Source organism: Trichosurus vulpecula, chromosome 7 (genome assembly GCF_011100635.1).
Source record: "Trichosurus vulpecula isolate mTriVul1 chromosome 7, mTriVul1.pri, whole genome shotgun sequence".
Taxonomy (NCBI): domain Eukaryota; kingdom Metazoa; phylum Chordata; class Mammalia; order Diprotodontia; family Phalangeridae; genus Trichosurus; species Trichosurus vulpecula.
Genome location: NC_050579.1, coordinates 105,288,148 through 105,307,654, shown reverse-complemented (window position 1 = coordinate 105,307,654; position 19,507 = coordinate 105,288,148). Strand labels below are relative to the sequence as shown.

Below are 19,507 nucleotides of genomic sequence, written 5' to 3'. Positions count from 1 at the left end.
ATAAATATTTATTAAATGCTTAGTATGTGCCAGGCTCTTGGTTAAGCACTGATTCTACAAAGAAAGACAACAACAGCCCTGTTCCTAAAAAGCTTGGTTTCTAATAGGGGAGATAAGTCAGTGCTTTTGCTTGATTTCTCTTGGGAGAACCAGCAAGAATGAAGAAAAGACACTGACTTCTACAGGTCATTGTCAAGGTAAAGGGCCATTATTACTATCTGATTTCCTAGTGTGGTGGAAACTATGGAGGAGAGGAAGGCTGGGCTGCCCAAAACCCATACCCTCTTCCCATAGCATCCAGCCAGGACCTGAAGTTACCTATAGTCTCTCCACCTTGTTTGGGCATCCTGCTGATGTTGCTGTCTACCACTGTTTATTTTAGTATTTATGTATTTCTAACCATTTAGCATATACGAAATTGTGTTGTTATTTTTTTGCAGGGGGGGGAGATTCCTATCTTTTTTTTAATGTGTTACTGATGAAATTTTTGAGCTTGTTCCCCTAATCCCACTTTTCACCACAAGCTCTATGGTTTTTATTTTGCGATTTTGTATAGCACAGTGTTTTTTTTTTTTTTTGAGTGCTGGGTCTGGAATCAGGAAGAATTGAGTTCAAATCGGGCTTCAGACACTAATTAGTAGCTATATGACCCTGGGAAAGTCACTTAACCTTGTTTACCTTAGTTTCCCTCATCTCTAAAATGAGTTGGAGAAGGAAATGGCAAACCACTCCAGTATCTTTGCCAAGGAAGCCCCAAATGCAGTCACGAAGAGTTAGACACAACTGAAATGACTGAACAACAAAATGTTGTGTTATGGCAGAACTGCTTGTACATATATGATATATGCAGAATAGTTGGAAAATATTCTAAGAGAGAAAGCAGGTAGGGGGAATAGGGAAAGACTTCCTAAAGAAGATTATAATTGAGCTGATTATTGAAGGAAGCAAGGGACACTAAGAGGCAGTAATGAGGGAGCAGAGCACTCCATACATGAGTTTCATGCATGGGGGACAGTCAGCGCAAAGGCACAAAAGATGGTGTGTTGCATGTAAGGAGCAGCAAACAGTAAAATGTAGCTGGATTACAGAGTACATGGAAGGGAGTAAGTTATAGGAAGATTGGAAAGGTAGCAAACAACCAGGTTATAAAAGGCTTTAAATATTTGATCCTGGAGGTAATTGGGACTGGTGCTCATTGACTAGAGGAGTGACCAGGTCAGATTATGCTTTTGGAATATCACCTTGGAACCTGAGTGGAAGACGTATTGAAGTGGGGAGAGACTTGAGAGATAGGGAGATGAGCTGTTGGCAGATCTGTAAAGTAGTCCAGGAATTCTAAAAGGCAATTTGGAACTCGGCTCCGCCCCACTGCCCCTCTCCCGGCCCCCCCCCCCCCAAGTCACTAAGCTGCATACTCTTTGGCTGAGCAATATCACTACTAGGTCTGTACCTCAAATAGATCAAAAGACAAGGACGCACATATATAGAAATGTTCAGCAGCTCTTTTTATCATAGCAAGTACTAACAGTGTGATCCATTGTCCTAGCTGCATGTTTCATTTAGTGGCTCTGAAGCAGGTTGTCACCAAAAAGTTTCCAGATTGTGGGTAGAATGGCCACAAGATGTCTGAGTGGTTATGTCTATGCCTGCAGGGTTCCCCTTTATCATCTTAAGAGAGCAAGATATATACTCCAAACAGTAAAAGAACAACCACCAAAAAGGAAAAGGAGAAAGAGGGGAGGGGGCAAGGGAAGGAGGGAGGGAGGGAGGGAGAGAGAGAGGGAGGAAAGAGGGGGCAGGGAATAAGGTAAACTCCTTATCAGAAAATCCCCACTAAGAATTAAAAAGGCTAAATTAATGAGTAAACAAAAATGGACTCACAATATATCAATCTCATAAATGTGTCCCCCTTTTTCCCCTCCTCCCCAACCCCCTTTCAGGAAGCCTACCTGACTACTGTCAACTACCAGAGCCTTCTCCTCTAAGGTTACAGATAATTAACTTTGCATGTACCTTCTATGTACCTTTTATTAATATGCTGTCTTGTCTTGAAGTTTCTTGAAGATGGATTGTTTCTTTGTATCAGTCAGTGAACAAGCATTTATTAAGCACCTCCAATGTCCCAGGAACTGTGCTAAGCTGGAGACACAAAGAGGCCAACACAAAAACCAATACCACAGCTTTTGCTCTCAAAGAGCTCGTATTCTATCAGAAAAAACAACATCTATGCATTTAAATAAATGCAATGTGTGTATATATATGTATATGCATATATACACATATATATGCATATGCATATATACATATATATATGTATATGCATATATACATATATATGTATATATATATATATAGTTGGTTGGTTGATCAAAAACAGTGACTGCCTTATCACAGAGAGATAATGGACTAATATGCAGAATAAGAAACACATTCTTGGATACAACCAATGTGGGAATTTGTAGTACTTGATTATGCTTACATAAAACAGAGGTTCTGTATTCTTTCTTTCTTTTCAGTTAATAAGAGGAGGTGGGAGAAAGGGAAAAAAAGACCACAAAAGAAGTTTGGTAGGATCTCTTCTTATTTTTGTAAGCATTTTATGTAATATTGGAATTAATTGTTCTTTGAATGTTGGGTAGAATTCACTTGTAAATCTATCCGGTCATGCTTTTTTTCTTCCTTTAAGAGTTCATTTATGGTTTGTTTGATTTCTTTTTTTCTAATTTCTTATTCTGTTAATTTAGGTAATTTATATTTTTGCAAATATTTATTTCATCTAAGTTATCTAATTTTGGCATATTATTGGGGACAGTAGTTTCTAATAGTTTCTTTTATTTTATGATATAAGTAGGTATAAATATTATGATATAAATAGGTTTTACTTTTGCTCTTTTTAAAAACCATACATTAAAAGTTTATTTTATTTACTCAAAAACTGCTTTTTAAACTTATCAATTCAGTGTATTCTTTTTGGCTTTCAATTTGGTTATGCTTTTTACTTTTAGAATCACTAATTTGGTGTTTAGTTTTTTTAAAAAATTGTGCTTTTAAAATTTTGTTTAGTTGCATACACAGTTCATTGATCTTTACCTTCTTTTGTTGATGAAAGTGTTTAGAGATATATCCCCTATCCCAAAAGTTTAGTCCCAAAGTTTTTATATGCTGTCTTGTTATCATGTTCTTTGATGAAAATTTTTATTGTTTCTGTCATTTATTCTTTTATCAATTATTATAATTATAATTAATTTTAATTTTTTTCTTCAAAGACTATTTATTGACTATAACTTTTATTGCATTATGGTCAATAAATTATGTGTTTATTAATTTTTCTTTTCTACATTTGTGAATTTTTTATTCCCTAAAATTGAGTTGGTCAGTTTTTGTACAGGTGTATAGTACGTTTGAGAACTACTTCTTTCTGTTCTCATCCAAAAACATGCCAAAAATAACTTTTCTAAAATTCTATGCTGTGTCTTTAGCATCTTTATTTTTTAGTTAGATTTGTTTATTACTAAAAGGGCTCTCCGCTATTAAAGTTTTACTCTCAATTTTTCCCTGCAATATGGTTAAATTTTATTTAATGCTTAATGCTTAAATTAAATGCTTAAATGCTATGCCATTCAATTGTGTGTGTGCTATTGCTGTTAATTCATTATCTATATTGCTTTTAAGGAAACGCAATATAGGTTTCTTATTTAGTTCTTTTAATCAAGACTATTTTTTACTCTTACATTATCTGAGATCATACTACTCCCATAGTAGGTTTTAGTTTAGATCCTCATTTTAACTGTTCTATTCATTTCAAGTATATTTCTTGTCAACAACTTTGTTGGATTCTGATTTCTAGTCCATTCTGCTACCTACTCTATTTTTGGATGAGTTAATCTCATTCACATTCATAGCAGTGACTGTTAATTGTGTATTTATGTTCATTGAATTCTCATGTATTTTTTCCTCTCTTTGTCAACCACCCCACTCTTCTAATTCACAAAGGAGATGGGGAAAGAGGAGTGTGCTTCAAACAAGGTATAATTTCCAACAAAGATGTTAGTGGTTCCAAGGGTATAATTATTTTTTAAATCTTTACTGCGTACTGCAAGATTGTGCTACAGAAAGATTCTGCAAGTTTGAAATTCCACCTGTTATGACAGAGTGTACTTGTTTTTGTCACAACCCTACATGCTCCAAGTTTCATTATTCATTATTTTTGTCAATTTGATTGATATGAGGAAAAATTGCAAATATGTTTTGATCAATGCCCAAATTTCCTTAGAAAAGATATTAGATAACATTCCATATTTCTCTGTATTAATATTGTAACAACCATGCAGCTTACAGCTGCTGTGGAGGTGTAAGGCCAATAACACCAGCACACAGGAGGGCTGTTAGCACAGGTTCTTTGATCTGCTTTTCTAAGGAAAGCAACTTTAAGGGGTTGTAACCAGAATGGACTTTGTTTTCTTTGAATGACTCAGCTTACCTCATTGAGCTTCCCTGGACACTGAGGCTTGCTCTTCCGGGGCAGGAAGCCCAGCAACCATGCCAGGAATCAGAGAACTTCCTGTGTGAGTCATGGGGCTGGCTGAGGGGAGGTGTGTTAACCTGGTCTACACTAGGGGGAGGGGCCAAGTCAAGAACCAATCGGCCCTGGTTGTTCAGATGGCGCTTGATGATGTCAAAAACTCTATAAGAGGGGAGAGGACAGCTTGAAGATCCTCTCTTCCTTTTCCAGTTGGAGCCAGAGATGCCTACAGCCGAAGCATGGTTGCTGGGCTTCCTGCCCCGGAAGAGTAAGCCCCAGTATCCAGGGAAGCTCAATGAGGTAAGCTGAGTCATTCAAAGAAAACAAAGTCCATTCTGGTTACAGGGGTTTACAATCTCCATTTAATTAAACATACATATATCATTCACTTAGTTCAGGGGAAAAAGTCAGCACCCTGAAGTTCAGAGAAAACACAAGCAGAAATTACAAGCAGCAGTTATATAAACAGAGCAAATAACACAAATCTGCAGATTGAGCTTCTAACTGTCTGTCCATAGCAATATATGCATAGTTACCAGAGAGAGAAGCACCAGCATCTGGATTTTCAAAGCTGGGGGTGCTCCTAACAGCTACCTGGAGTCTGGTCTGGCCAAATCATATGAACACTCTTCCAGCGAGTGAGTCCCTAAAGCAAAATGCTAACCTCTGAGTATATATATACTTCTTCAGGGTCAGAGGGCATTACGGCCATGTGACTCAAACTCATGTGATACTTAGGCTTTCTTGTGACTTAAGCAGGTCATCAAAGACTCTTGATTCAGTCAAAGGCTCTTGATTCCAACAAAGGCAAGACTCAGTCAAAGGCACTTGATTGCCTTAGTGCTGAGAAGCTCTCCAAAAGAAAAAAACAGCAAAAGAAAAAATGGAAAAGAAAAAAAAAGTCCCACTTTGCTTGCCATTACAAATCTATGTGCAATAGGGATTATATTGTTCTTGAAAAATTTGAAAAGATTTTCAACTGGGCAGCTAGGTGGTACTGTGGATAGAGTGCTGGGCCTGGGGCTAGGAAGACCTGAATTTAAATCTGGCCTCAGACACTTACTAGCTATGTGATCTTGGGTGAGTCACTTAATTTCTGTTGTCTCAGTTTCCTCAACTCTAAAATAAAAGAATAACAGCACCAATCTCCCAGCATTATTGGGAGGATCAAATGAAATTAAATGAGATGATATTTGTAAAAAGTTTTTAGCAAAGTGCCTGGCACATAATCGATATCATGATCATGATCTTCATTATTATTATTGTGAAACTATCTGGCCCAAAAGTTTGTTCATGAATGTGTGTGTGTGTGTGTGTGTGTGTGTGTGTGTGTGTATAATTCTTTGATGGCTTTTATCCCCCTTCTAAAATTGATCTATTTAAATTATTCAGATACAAAATTCTCTCATCTGTTAGTATATAATTGTATGCAACATTCCCTAATAATGTTCTTAATTTCTTTTGTTTTTAATGACCTCCCCCCTTTTTCCATCTGTGACTTTGTTGTTTTTAATTTTTCTCTCTCTCTTTTGAAATGAAATTTGTTAATGGTCCATTAGTTTTATTGGCTTTTTCGAAGCGCCAACTCCTGGTTTTATTTACTAATTCAATTGTCTAACAGTATTTTCTTGTATATTTCTTTTGGCTTCTAAGTTAATCGTCTCTTTCTCTCTCTTCTTTAATCATCTCTTTCTTTTGAATTCCTGATTTGTTCCATCATGGGATTTTAGAGTTGGAAGGGACTTCACTATTATCCAACAAGTCCAACTCTTACATCAAAAATCCATCCCTATCCTATTTTCAATAAGTGGTTGTCTAGCGTCTGCTTGAAAACCATTTCTAATTTTTTAAAGATCTAATCTTAATTTACTTATTTTCTCTTTTTCTTTTCATTAGTATAGCTGCCAAGTAATATAAATTTGCCTCTAAAAACTGCTTTGGCTATAACCTAGAGAGACGACTATGTGGCACTATTGTCACTGACTTATAAGTAATCTATCATTTTCTGATTTCTACTATCTAACCATTATTTAAGAAACTGTTTTTCATTATCCATGTAGTTTTATAATTTTTGTTGATATTATTTATTATTAGAATTCTGTTGATTATATTGTGGCCTGAAAAGTAGAGTATTGATAATTTTTGCCATTTTGAATTTATATAGTGTTTCTCTTTTTAAAATTTTTAAAATTTTATTTTTAATTTGTGAAATAAAATAAGCAATACCACAATATAGTAGAATAAAAAAGATGATGCACGTAATACTGCAAATCTATTATATATAATTTCCTATTCCTTTTAAATACATAATAAAGTTATTATGTAAATTCCTTTTTTCTCATTTCTTCTTCTCCCCTCCCCAGAGATGGCTACCGTTCTGTACAAATATGTACACATATGTAAAATCATTATTTTACTTTGTAGTCAATTTGGATATTTGTAATAGTCAAAACAACTTAATTGCTCAAAGTTGTTCTTAAAACAATATTGCTGTTACTGTATACAGTATTCTCTTTTATCTATAACATGATAGGTTTTTGTGAGCATTCCATGTATACTTGAAAAGACTGTATTTTCTACTTTTCCCCTTTAGTTCTCTGCATGTAATTAATGATTTCAACATATTAAGTAGTCAAATAAGTGATTTCTTTATTATGAGTATTTTTATTTGTTCTGTCACATTTTTAAGTGTTGGAATTCCTTACTATTATTACATTTTAAAAAATATTTTTCTTATGCAGCTGTCTTTTTAAAACAACTGCCAAATTGTTTTGTACATGGAAATTGAGAGTTTTATATATTTGTTATTTGTTCCTTTCACCATTATGTAATGTCTTTTTCAGTCCTTTCTAAGTTGCATTCCTCTTTATCAGGTATCATTACTGCCACCCTTATTTTTTGGAATTTGCAATCACTTATTTTATTTTAGACCAACCTCTTAGTTTTGGTCTAGCTATGGCTTTTTTCTTTTTCACATCACATAAGCAACTTAAAGCTGGGTTTTATAACATGATCCATCCTATAATTCTTTTTTTAAAGTAGGAGAATTTATGCCTTTTGTGCTTAATGTTATAAATAATAAATTTGATGTTGTTTGTCATTTCTTCTTGTCATGGTCTAGAAGTGTGAAGTCTATCTTAATCTCATCATTTCAACTATTAAGAGTAGCAAATAAAATAAATTATATTGGTTTTAAAAATTATTAAATATATACTTCAGCATGGATAAGTAGATTTTTAGATTGGTGAGCGCAGAAGTAGCTTCCTTGACTTCTCTACTCTGCCATTTTCCAGGATCTCCTTTAAGGAGATAATTATTTAAGACTAGTCTTGTAATGGCTTTAGAATTGTGGAGGTGGAAAGTGTCAATACTCTCCTAGGCATTGTCTACATCCTAGTTGTGTAACGAATGCATTCTAGACCTAGTGATGTTCTTTCCATTCCTCAGTCACCAGGAATCCTCCAAAATCCAGCCTCCCAGGATTTCACAATGATATCAATGTCTTAGGTTGCAATCCTGGAGTACTGGCTTGGAGAAGATATCTGGGTATCCTTCCAAGATTGCCTTCTATTGCCTCTTAAAATAAAACATAGGATCTTGGCATTTAAAATCCTGAATAACTTGATTGCTTTTCAGTTTTATTTCATACTGCTTCATTTCACACATATCCTGTTCCAATCAGACTGTTCTTTTAGCTGTCCCCTGTACGTGTCATCTCATGATCTACCCCTATATCTTTTCATAGGTGGTTCACCATTTCTGGAATTCCCTTCCTCTTTACTTCTGCCTCTTAAAGTACCTAGTTTTCTTCAAGGCTCAGCCTTGGTGACACGTTTTCCACAAGGTCCAGTATCTCCACTTGTTAGTGTTGTCTCTCAAGGTGGCAAAGTGGATAGAATGCTGGGCTTGGATTCAAGAAGTGCTGAGTTCAAATCTGGCCTCAGACACTTACTAGCTGTGTGACCCTGGGCAAGTCACTTAACCTCTATTTTCCTCAGTTTCCTCATCTGCAAAATGGAGATAATAATAACATCTACCTTATAAGTTTGTTGTGGGGATCAAATGCAATAATAATTGTAAAGAGCTAGACATAATATGCTCTCTCTATATATATTAGCTATTATTGAAATTACTTTGCAAATATTTTATAATTATTTATTTTTGTACATAGTATAATCTTCTCAGTAGATTACGAGCTCCATGAAGGCAGGGGCTGTTTCAGTTTTGACTTTGTATTCTCAGTTACTCTTTAGAGGCCTAGTCCTCTTAGAGGGTGTAAAAAGCATATGTTTCAAAGGTCTCTGATAGAATGACTCAGAAGTGAAAATAATCACTTGAGAGCCACTATCAGGAAGAGCTAAAGAACGTATCCTCACAGTCTTTACCATTAGTTTAATTCGTGGTCTTATGAGTCCTGGAGCAATGAGTCCAGGGAAAATCACTGACCAAATGGTTAACTCTGAAGGAGTAGGTAAACTAGAAAACCACATTAAACTCCAAAGGCATGATGCACAATACACTGTCACATCACATTATTCAACGTGAATTAGCTATTGATGTGTTTCTGTTTCTTGCTGAAATTGGTGTTGGCAGAGAGTGTGAGATATTTTATAATAAGTTCAAGGGAAGGAGACTTTATAATTGTGCTTGTTGGGACCCTTATCCTTCCTTATTTCAACTGGGTTTTAGCCTCGAGGCTGAGACACACAATGAGTCACTTGTACCATTTTGTTGGTCTGTATAGATTATTTTCTAGTATGCCTAGCAGAATCTACCCACTGGGAAAGACAACACTGTACACTTATTTTTGCATAAGAATTTGACTGTTCTTGGCATCATAGGTATCTTGGAAGTTTACAGATGAGGAAGTTGAAGTATAGTCGTTTTCATTGACATCTAAAATTTTACAAGTAGCTATCGGCAGAATTTCCACTTTCTTACCCAATCTCTGAATCAAGTTGTCTCCTGTCTTATCTCATTGGCTTTGTAATCAATAGTACTCTAATATGCTTTTTAAGTGAGATATTAACTCTACTAAAATGAGGTTTTTTTTAGCAGGCATACTTTACAATATATGTATAAAAAGTTTGGGAATTATATTCTTGTTTCTGATTATTATTGTATGTTTTGGTCTCTTAAAACATTTTACTAAGTGGACCTGCTTTGGATTGTTTATCCAGTTTTAATAACTTAAATGGTTTATTTCCCTGACTAAAATCTTTGATTTCATAGATTAAAACCCTGGAGCAGACCAAAACCATAGAAAGCCTAAACAAATCCAGGGGTAAACTGGAGAAGATGAAGGAGAAGGTAGAGAAACAGTTGATATCTGTTAAATCAGAGCTGGATATAACTGAACATGAAGCAAAGGAGGATAAAGAGAGGGCTAGAAACATGCTAGATGTTGTTACCAATGAAATGAAGACACTGAAGAACACACTGGAAGAAACAACTAAAAGAGAGAAACAGGTATGTATACATTTGTTGGCTATGTGATCCACAGAGAATGCCTCCTAGAAAGCAAAAGCTTCATAATATTAATTAGCTCTTTAATCTGCTATATTTCTCATATTTAAAATTTTCTGTCTTTTTTGCATTAAAATTTTTTACTTTGCTAAGAGTTTTTAACCATGTCTTCATGGAATGAGATTCTGGGAGTGCTAATTTAAAAATGTGCTTTCCTAGCTTTAAAGATTTACAAGTGCTTGATAGACAACCCTATGATATAGCAAATATGACTTAAATTTAAAACTTTAAGAGTCACAAAGTGCTTTCTGAAGGGTAATGAGAACTCTGTAAAAGTTAAGTAGAGCCTTTGGCCAAACTTAAATATCGTCTACAGCTATCTCCACCATTCGTGCCATTTTTCAGATTGCTTAGGATTTAAAAAAGTCAACCACTACCCCAGCATCAATAGGGGAGACTTATCTCTGACAGGGATCTGTTGAAGGAAACTGACCACAAAATCTCAAACAGTGGCGCAGAAAATTGATGGAAGACCAAGCACATATGTAAACCATAAAAAAAGACTCATTCACTTGTTAGTTGTAAGTAGGAGAGTTTATCTGGCAGCTACATCAGAAGGTCAGCCTCATAAAGAAACATGTACCGGGCAGCCTGACCCCCATTGTTTTTGGCTTTCATCTCTCCGTCTTTCTAGAGCTCCACAGGGCGTAGACTGGACACTGAGCCTAGTGCTTTTTTCCCTCTTAGCTGGCTCTGCTCATACTCATGTGTCAAATTGAGGACTGCTGTTCTTTAAATGTTTGGTAGAATTCACTTATAAATCCATCTGGTCCTGGAGGGTTTTTTTTGGGGGGAAGTGTTTATGGCTTGTTCAATTTCTTTTTCTGATATTGAGCACCTAGTGTTTCTGCTCTGAGAAGAAAGGAAACAACAGAAGTAGAACCTTGTCCACATTAAGAAGAGAAAAGAAGAATCTGAGGGAAGATTTTTTTTCCTCCCTGAGACTAAGTACTAAGGAAGAGTCTCTCTATATTTCTGAAACTTCAAGCTCAGCATTTGAGAGCAAGGTATAGAAAGGATGAAATTACGGGTAGAAGTTTTCCTTAGCTAATGAATGTTTAGTCCGTTGAATAAAAATTACCCCAGAACATCCTGGTTGTGTTGTGAAGTAGAAATAACCTTGGACTTTGAATGACTATATCTGAGTTCAATTCTTGGGCCTTCTGCTACTGTGACACTCCATGTTAAGTTCCTTTGAGTCTTTGGACCCCAGTTATTCCACCTGTAAATGAATAGATTAGATAAGATAATCCCTTCAAGCTCTAAAGTCTGTGATCTCACTTTTCTCAAAAACTTTGGCATAATTGGCACATGTACTTCTGACTTGTTTGCTTCTGCTTTGTTTTGTACAAGATGGTATCATATTTGGTGTAAATGTTTTTTTATTTTAAAATGTCTCCCCTTCTGGGTTACTATAGTGCCTTTTCTTCCCACATTAGTTGTTACTTTGACCATCAAAAACAGTAGAACCATCATCACATTTGTGCCCTAACACCACAACCTCAGATGTGGTTCTTAGAAAGGTTGAAATGGCATTGGAGAAAACAAAGATGGGAAAAGCAGCTCAACAAAACCAAATTTATATAGAGGAAGTGGGACAAGTTTGAGGTCATTGAGGAAGTGAGTTTCAAGGTATTTAAATGAGGGAAAGACATCAAAAATGTGAGAAAAATTTTCTCACTTTTTTTTAAACAAACAATAAAAGGCAACCAAGAGCACAATAATTGCTAATCCATATGCCTACTTTCCTTCATGTATAAAATTTTCATTAGAAAAATCTATATACACAAAGGGGACCTTCTAAGTGATATTTGAAAGGAAGAGGCAGAATTTTTGTAAGTGATATTACACAATAGACACAACTTTATCATCATATGAGTAGCTGAAACATGTAGAGAATACAAGATCCCAGTATACTTATTTTTTGACTTTTAAGAAAGAACTGCTATGGTAGAGCAAAACACTACTTTAAAGGCTTTTCTCCATCAAGGTTCATACCCAAGCATATGTCAAAATTAAACAGGATTTCTTGAAACAAATAACAGAAAATAGCTTTGTTCTGATTATTTATGTCAAGCAAGGTAGAAAATGAGGAGATATATATTTGCATAAGACTGGAGAAGTTCTAAGAGAATCCACGTTTAAGAAGGATTCCTTATAGTTGTTGAGCTTCTCCAGAAACTCCTGCTATGGAGTAACATTGTGCTTATTAAATCAAGCCCAGGAAGATTGCAGAGCCTCTGAAATGAAATCTGTACTCATTTAAAAAATTAACATAACTATCCACATAGGACAAACTAAGTGGGTGAAGATTATCTATAATATAGCATTGGATTTTAAGTTTTATGTAAAATCTGATTAAAATATTGAACACTAAGGCTCCAGGGGACCATTACTAGTTATCTTTTTCAAGGTTGACATCTATCCATTAATCATTCTTCTCATATCCAAGCAACCAGTTTTGAATACACTTATGTGAACTCTTGATCGTGTAGTCCATATCTCTTCATCTTATCTATAAGATACTGTGAGAAGTTTTATCAAATATTTTGGTGAAATCTAGGTATGCTATATCTATGACATTTTCATCAGTATAGCAATCCAGTCAAAAAAGGAAATGAGGTAAGTCTGGCATGAACTGTTATCGATGAAAGCATCTTGGCTCTTAGCTATCATCGCTTCCCTTTCTAAATATTCAGTAACCATCCCTTCAATAACACCTTCTATGTATTTTTCAAGAATTGAAAATGAGTTCATCTACTTATGGTTTGAAGTGACTTTTGTTTTTTCCTTTTTGAAAGTAAGGTCAACATTTTCAATCTTGTGGCACCTCTTTCAGCAACCATATTAATCTATTCTTTCAGTACCCTCAGATATTTATTTAGATCTGATGACTTGAAGGTGACTAGATACTGCCTTACATATCTCTTGACTATCTTGGCTTTTAATACCTTGTTAATTGTTTTTGCTATTCTTCCAGTCTCAATATTGTTTTCTTTTGTATAGAAAATAAAAGCAAAATAGGAGATGAGTAGTTCAGCCTTCTTTCCATTGTTCATAATAATCATTTTATCTACTTCAGTTAAGTATTCTTATCACTTTTTTAATCTTCACACATAGATATAAAAAGTTAATTTTCTTATTTTTAGCATTCTTCAACAGCCTCAAATTATTCTGAGTCTTATTTTCCTTGACATAATTCTTACAGTACCATGCCAGTGTTTTGTATTTATCTTTAGCTATCTGCCCTAATCCTATATTCTGTATCTTAAAAATATTCTAAGATTGTAATATCACATACACATTCCCGTTGATATTTTTAGACAAATTCCTCTCTTATTCCTGGTCAGATTTAGTTGTATCATCAAATATATATCTTTCTATGTTGTTTGTGACCAAAGTAAACAAACTTAATCTTTCTTCTAAATGATAGCAAGGTGTTTGAACAGAGAGCTATCATGCTTTACATAAATTTTCTCTCCTCTGAGCTAAATCATTCCCTGTTCCTTTAAACAATCTTATCTCAGAATTTTGAGTCCTTTCATCACCCTGGTTGTATCACTGTGGACTTACTCCAGCTTGCCTGTCTCTTTAAATGTACTCAGAAACAAACACAATCTTCCAGATGAGGACCAATCAGAGTTGGAATACAATAAAACTGTCACCTCCTTTGCTATAGATACTATAGTACTATGAATGCAACCTAAGATTGAATTCTGTTTGGGTCACCAACCTGTTGGGTATATGTCTTTTTTGTAGTTACTTGAGTTGACCCTTAGACACCAGATATAAATTATTATAACATCTGCATTGGAAACCTTTCCACTTTGGTAGAATCTGCTACAGTTTATGTTCCATTCCTTTAGCTTTTAGGAACTCAAGGTTATCTCCATGCCACAATGAGACATTGGCACAGGATTTTATCCTATTGGCTAAGATAGGCTGCTCCATTATCTAGTGTTTCACGTGGAACTTTCAGTCCACAAAACCCTTAGTTTTTTAAACTGTTTTCTAGCTATATTTTCCCTATGCTGTACTCTAACAGTTGAATTATAAGACCAAGTGCAGAACTGTACATTTTTTCCATTAAGTTTCATCTTGTTAGTTCTGCCATTTTGTCATAAGTTGTAGCCACCTTTTGGGGTCCTTATTCTATCAACCAATGTATCTCTAACAGTTTCATCTCATCTATAAATGTGATAAATATGCCATCAGTGCCTTCATCTAAATAACTGGACAAGTTGGCTTTCTCTTTAGTGATGTCAACCCCTCTGCTTTTATCCTTCGGTCATTCCTGTCTTCTATGAATTTGGCCATTTGATCATCCCCTCTTACATTTTAAATTTCTCCTCATTCCTATACAATTTCTTATCATCTTTTATTTTGTTCACAATCACATCCAGATCACCCCATCCTTAAAAAACAACAACAACATTTAGTTGATCATATCATCTCATCAAGCTACCATTATATATCTCTCCTGGTTCACAGTAATTTTTAGGTAAGCTAAGGAGGTCATCCAACATGACTTTGGCAGTGCTGCTGGAAAAGAGGCAGGGCAAGAAACTGTGGCTGTTGATAGTCATGTGGTGGGAGCAAACAGAGGGCTGATCTGCAGACTTTGTAGTTGGGGAAGTTTGGGGAATTGGAGTTGGTGGTCATGTTTGGGGCAGAGCTAAACAACAGCAGAGAGAATATGGAGGTGCTCAGCAATCTAGGACAAGTAGAGGTGCCTGCTCTGGAGGATGCTTGTTCTTGTCCACAGGGGAAAGTTTTTTCATACCCCTCTGTTTTTTGTGGCTCTTGGGATGAGAACCTTGGTTTCTTTCTCAGTGGCTTGCAAAGCCACAAGTCTTTGGCCATTCTTCCTTATAAATTTGCGTGAGAAGATCATGGGTGAGGCACTCAGAAGGAGCACAGGCATTCAAAGGATCACAGGTCAGGCAGTTTTATTACTCACAGACATGCAAGCCTTTAGTTCCTCCACCCTTCAGTCCCACAAGCAAGCATGGGCTGTGGTGCAGGCATATGGTTAGATGTGAACCCCAATCAATAGTGCAGAACTCTGGGTTTCTGTTATTGCATCTGTTTATGGTTGCTGGGTGGATTCTCAGGGACCGAAGTGGAAGTGGGGCTGCCTTAGAAATAGTCAATCGGTAGGAGGCTTGAATTGCAACTCCCTTCCTCTTATTTATCACAAGGGTATTTTGAGTAGGGAACTTTGCTAAGCTTTCATACATTGATTAGAAGAAGTTTGCTAAACTGATTATAACCAAGAGAGCCCACTCTTCCTTGTCTAAATGAAGGTGACTAAACCAGTTTTTGGGTACATAGAAATTTTCTGATACATAAGCTGGTCAATCAGTGGCCAAACATAGAGTCACTTCTGTCTATGAAGACCTAGCAATAGGCCAGTCTTCATAGTTTGCCTGAATCTTTATGTTATTAAAACATTGATTAACTGTGTGTATTAGTGCTTTGGATGTAGGGTTGAGAGTGTAAATTGGAAAAGATCCAGATAGAAAAGAGATTTAAGACTGCAATATCTTCCAGGGTAAGATTTCTGGAGGAGGCCTCATATTTAAAGGAGAAAAGTTATCAGCTTATTTGAACAGCTTCCAAGAGCAGAGAGAATGAATCCCTTAGGGTTTCTTTGAGCATCAAAATGAGCTAATAACTGTGTGGGAGTAGTAGCTGGATAAGCTATTACCTCCTTGCCACATGGCTAGTTTGAAAAGAAACCAGAAAGGAAGGAGCTGAGGAAAGGCTATGAGGGAAGTCACAGCATAAGGAAGGAGAATGGCCTGGATAGCCAAATTACATATACAGATACACATACATAATAGACATGCACATATACATTATATGCACATACATATATACATACATAATATAAGAGAGGCAGCTAGGTGGCACAGTGGATGCAGTACTGTGCCTGGAGTCGGGAAGACTCATCTCCCCAAGTTAAAATCTGGCCTTAGACACTTACTAGCTGTGTGACCTTAGGTAAGTCACTTAACTCTGCTTCAGTTCCTCATCTGTAAAATGAGCTGAAAGAGGAAATGGCAAACCACTCCAGTATCTTTGCCAAAAAAAACCCCAAATGGGTTCATGAAGAGTCACACATGACTGAAACAACGGAACAACAATATACATACACATATACATTATATACATAATACACACATGATATTACTATATATTTGTATATACACATACATATGTATATATACATGTATATATGTATTGTATGTGTGGATATATCTATGTACACACATGCACATATATATGCAAATATATAGATATATATGTGTATGTATACAAACCCCAGAAGGTAATTTTTTTTTGGAGAAGGCATTAACAGCTGGGGAAGCAGGTAGATCACCAAAGGTTCCATTGAAGGTGGGACTCAGATTTGACAGCAAAAGGGAGTTTATGAGGAAGAGGGGAGGAAGGAATGCATTCTAGGCATGAGAGGTAGCCAAACAAAGGCTTAGAAATGGAATATGGAAAGTCATTCATGAAGAAGAGCAAGAACATCCCTTTGGCTGGATTGTAGAGTGTGCGGAAGGAAATAACGCATGATAATTAGTCTGGAAAGGTAGGTTGGAGGAGTTTGCACTTGATATTAGAGCAAAGAGAGAGCCACTGGAGTTTATTGCAGAGAATGCTCTGTGGTTCAACCCATGCTTTAGAAAAATGTCACTTTGGCTGCTGAATGGAGGATGAATTGAAGATGGAAGAGAATTGAAATAGGAAGTCATATGAGGAGGCTAGTCCGAAAGTCCAGATGAGCGTTGATTAGGGCCTAAATGAGGGTGATGTTAATAGAGAGAAGGGGATAGATACAAGAGATGTGGAAGAAGAAGCAACAAGACTTGGCAACTTGGAAGCCTCTTATGATCTCTTTGGTTGCTAGTGCCCTGCTCCTGGAAACCTGGAAAAATTAGGGTGTATGGATGTTTAAGGAGAACTAGAACTTCTGGTGTGAGGGCTTGCTGAGGCCTTTTCAGGGCTGCTTATCCATCTTTAGTGTCTACCTGGCAGTCAACTCTCATTTATGGCTCCAAGAAACTGTAGCATGTGCAATGGAAACACCCTGGTAAACCATCTCAGCAGACAGGCTAAACCAGGTTGAGGGTAACCAATGGGCCACAGACCCATCAGTGAGTTAGGAGAGTGTCTACCCCAAGCATCTGAAGACTTTCCCCTAGTTGAATGGTCAGATGAGAATAATTTGTTCCACCAGCCATGAAGGTGGCCGAAGCAGGTGCTGTGGAGCGTTTAGAGCTTGGTCAGACATCCACTGCATCCTGGGCCATCTCCAGTCATCCTGACTTTTGTCTTGCCACTGGACTTCAGTGACTCAGAAAGAGTGAGTGAGGCTAATGATTCTGTGCAACTTTGCCTCAATTAAATCCAGTTCATGTATGTGTCATGTGTGATGTCTTTGGTCCTCTTCATAAACGAAGGACAAACAACAACTACTGGAAACCACTTTCTATCACTTTATGTGTATTTTACATTATATTTTCTTGGTACATGTTTTCCCCCAACAGAATGAAGTTAAGTCATCAAGCATTTATTGAATGCTCAATATATGTCAGTCAAGGACATATTTTATATTTGTATTCTCATTGTCTATAACAATAGGCACTTAATAAATGCTTATTGAATAAATAAATATTGAACAGAATCAGACTACGACAGAGCTCTGAGGTATTGTGATAGACCTTTAAATTGATATCATTCCATTATTCACTAGTTTTTTAATTAGCCTAGTAACCCTCTTAAAAAAAAGAAAATGAGGTTAGTTTAGCATAACTTGCTCTTAATGAATCTATGCTGCCTTGTAGCAATCACCTTTGGATTTGAAACTATTTACTTCCTATGTAACCTTTGGAAAATCACTTAGCCACTCTATAACCCAACTTCCTCACCTGTAAATTGAGGACATGGCACTAGATGATCTCTAAAGTTCTTTCCAGCCTTACCTCCGTGACCATTTCCCTTTCCAAGTGCTCAGATATTTTCCCTTTAATTTTCTTTTCTAAAATTTTACCAGGCACTAGAACACAATAATTTTATTCAGTTTTATCTAACAAGACCCTAAGAATCAGCATGGTATAATCGATAGAGAGCTAGTCTGAGTTAGGAAGACCTGGCTTCACCTTTCACCTTTGACCCATACTGGCTATGTAACCTACCATTTAACCACTCACTGTCTCAGGCAGCTAAGACAGTAAAGTTTCAGAGCAGTTGCCAACCTATTTTGATAGAAGACATTTTCTCACTGGCAGTTCCCCAGGAGTCCTTCCTCCCACTCACTCTCCACACCTTCTTGCAAAGACCTTGATATAATGCTAAGAAAAAGTCTGAAGTTCACTATGTCCACCTGGAGAGGAATCTAAGCAGCCAATGGTAAGTCAAAGACCTGACATTTAGGAGGAAGGGGAAATGTCAGTGGAAAAGGGAATCAAACAACTTAAGAAGACTTAATAACTCTGATCACTGCAGTGATGAACCATTAGAAGACTAATGATGAAACATGGTACCCTCCTCCTGCCAGAAATGATGGACTCAGTGCAAAATGAGACACATTTTTGGACATAGACACTATTGGGATTTTTTTTGCTTGACTGTGCATCTTTGTTTTTGTTTTTCATTTGGAGTTGTGGTGTGATTAATTGGGAGGGAAAATTGGCCTAGTGATGAGTTTGTAAAAAAAAAAAAGAAAATAAGAAAAAAGGATAGAGATGTTGTAAGAACAAATTTCATCTTCATCAATTTTTTAAGGATAAATTTGTTTGGTGAATTTATTTTGTTCATTTTGTACAATCCTTGAGCAGAGCTTATTATTCTCTTTGGCTTTATAGTGGTTCTCTTTTTACCACATATAATATTTTTATTCTTTTTTATTATTTCAGCTTGTAGACTTCAGGGAGGTGGTATCACGGATGTTGGGCCTAAATATTACCAGCCTTGCTGTCCCTGACTATGAAATCATCAAATGTCTTGAAAGACTCATCCATTCTCATCAGCATCACTTTGTTCCCTGTGCCTGCCTTAAAGACATGACTACTGGACAAGACAGATCCCCACAGGACCACTTAAAACTTTTACACTGACCTCTGCCTCACTTGAGGGAAGTAGTGCTTATTGGAAGATCTTACATTGAAGCATGAGATTGAACAGCTTCCAGACCTTGATTCAAATTTTAGTTGTGGAGATAATCCACTATTATTTCTTGTGCCATCCTTTGGGGATACAGACAATGGAGGCAGATCTCTTTCACCATACCAGGGTTTAAATTGTGTCATTTTTCCACTAATTCTGATTAGGGTTTAATGAGAACAGGTTCTCAGAGCCCAAATCTTTTTTGTGAGAAAAAGGATGAGATGACAATATTCCTTTCTCTTCAAATTGAATCTCTTATAAAGAAGTGCTTCTACTTGGGAA

The 19,507-nt window shown here is 36.3% G+C and overlaps 1 protein-coding gene across 1 annotated transcript in view; it reads left to right on the top strand.

Moving 5' to 3' along the window:
* Positions 1–19,176, top strand: part of CCDC170 (coiled-coil domain containing 170) — a 103,114-nt gene extending 83,938 nt beyond the window's left edge. Inside the window, exons 10-11 of the mRNA XM_036769146.1 lie at positions 9,755–9,991; positions 18,976–19,176. Of these exons, the coding sequence (XP_036625041.1) occupies positions 9,755–9,991; positions 18,976–19,176 (438 nt within the window). The remainder of the gene's footprint in view (positions 1–9,754; positions 9,992–18,975) is intronic.
* Positions 19,177–19,507: the final 331 nt, after the last annotated feature.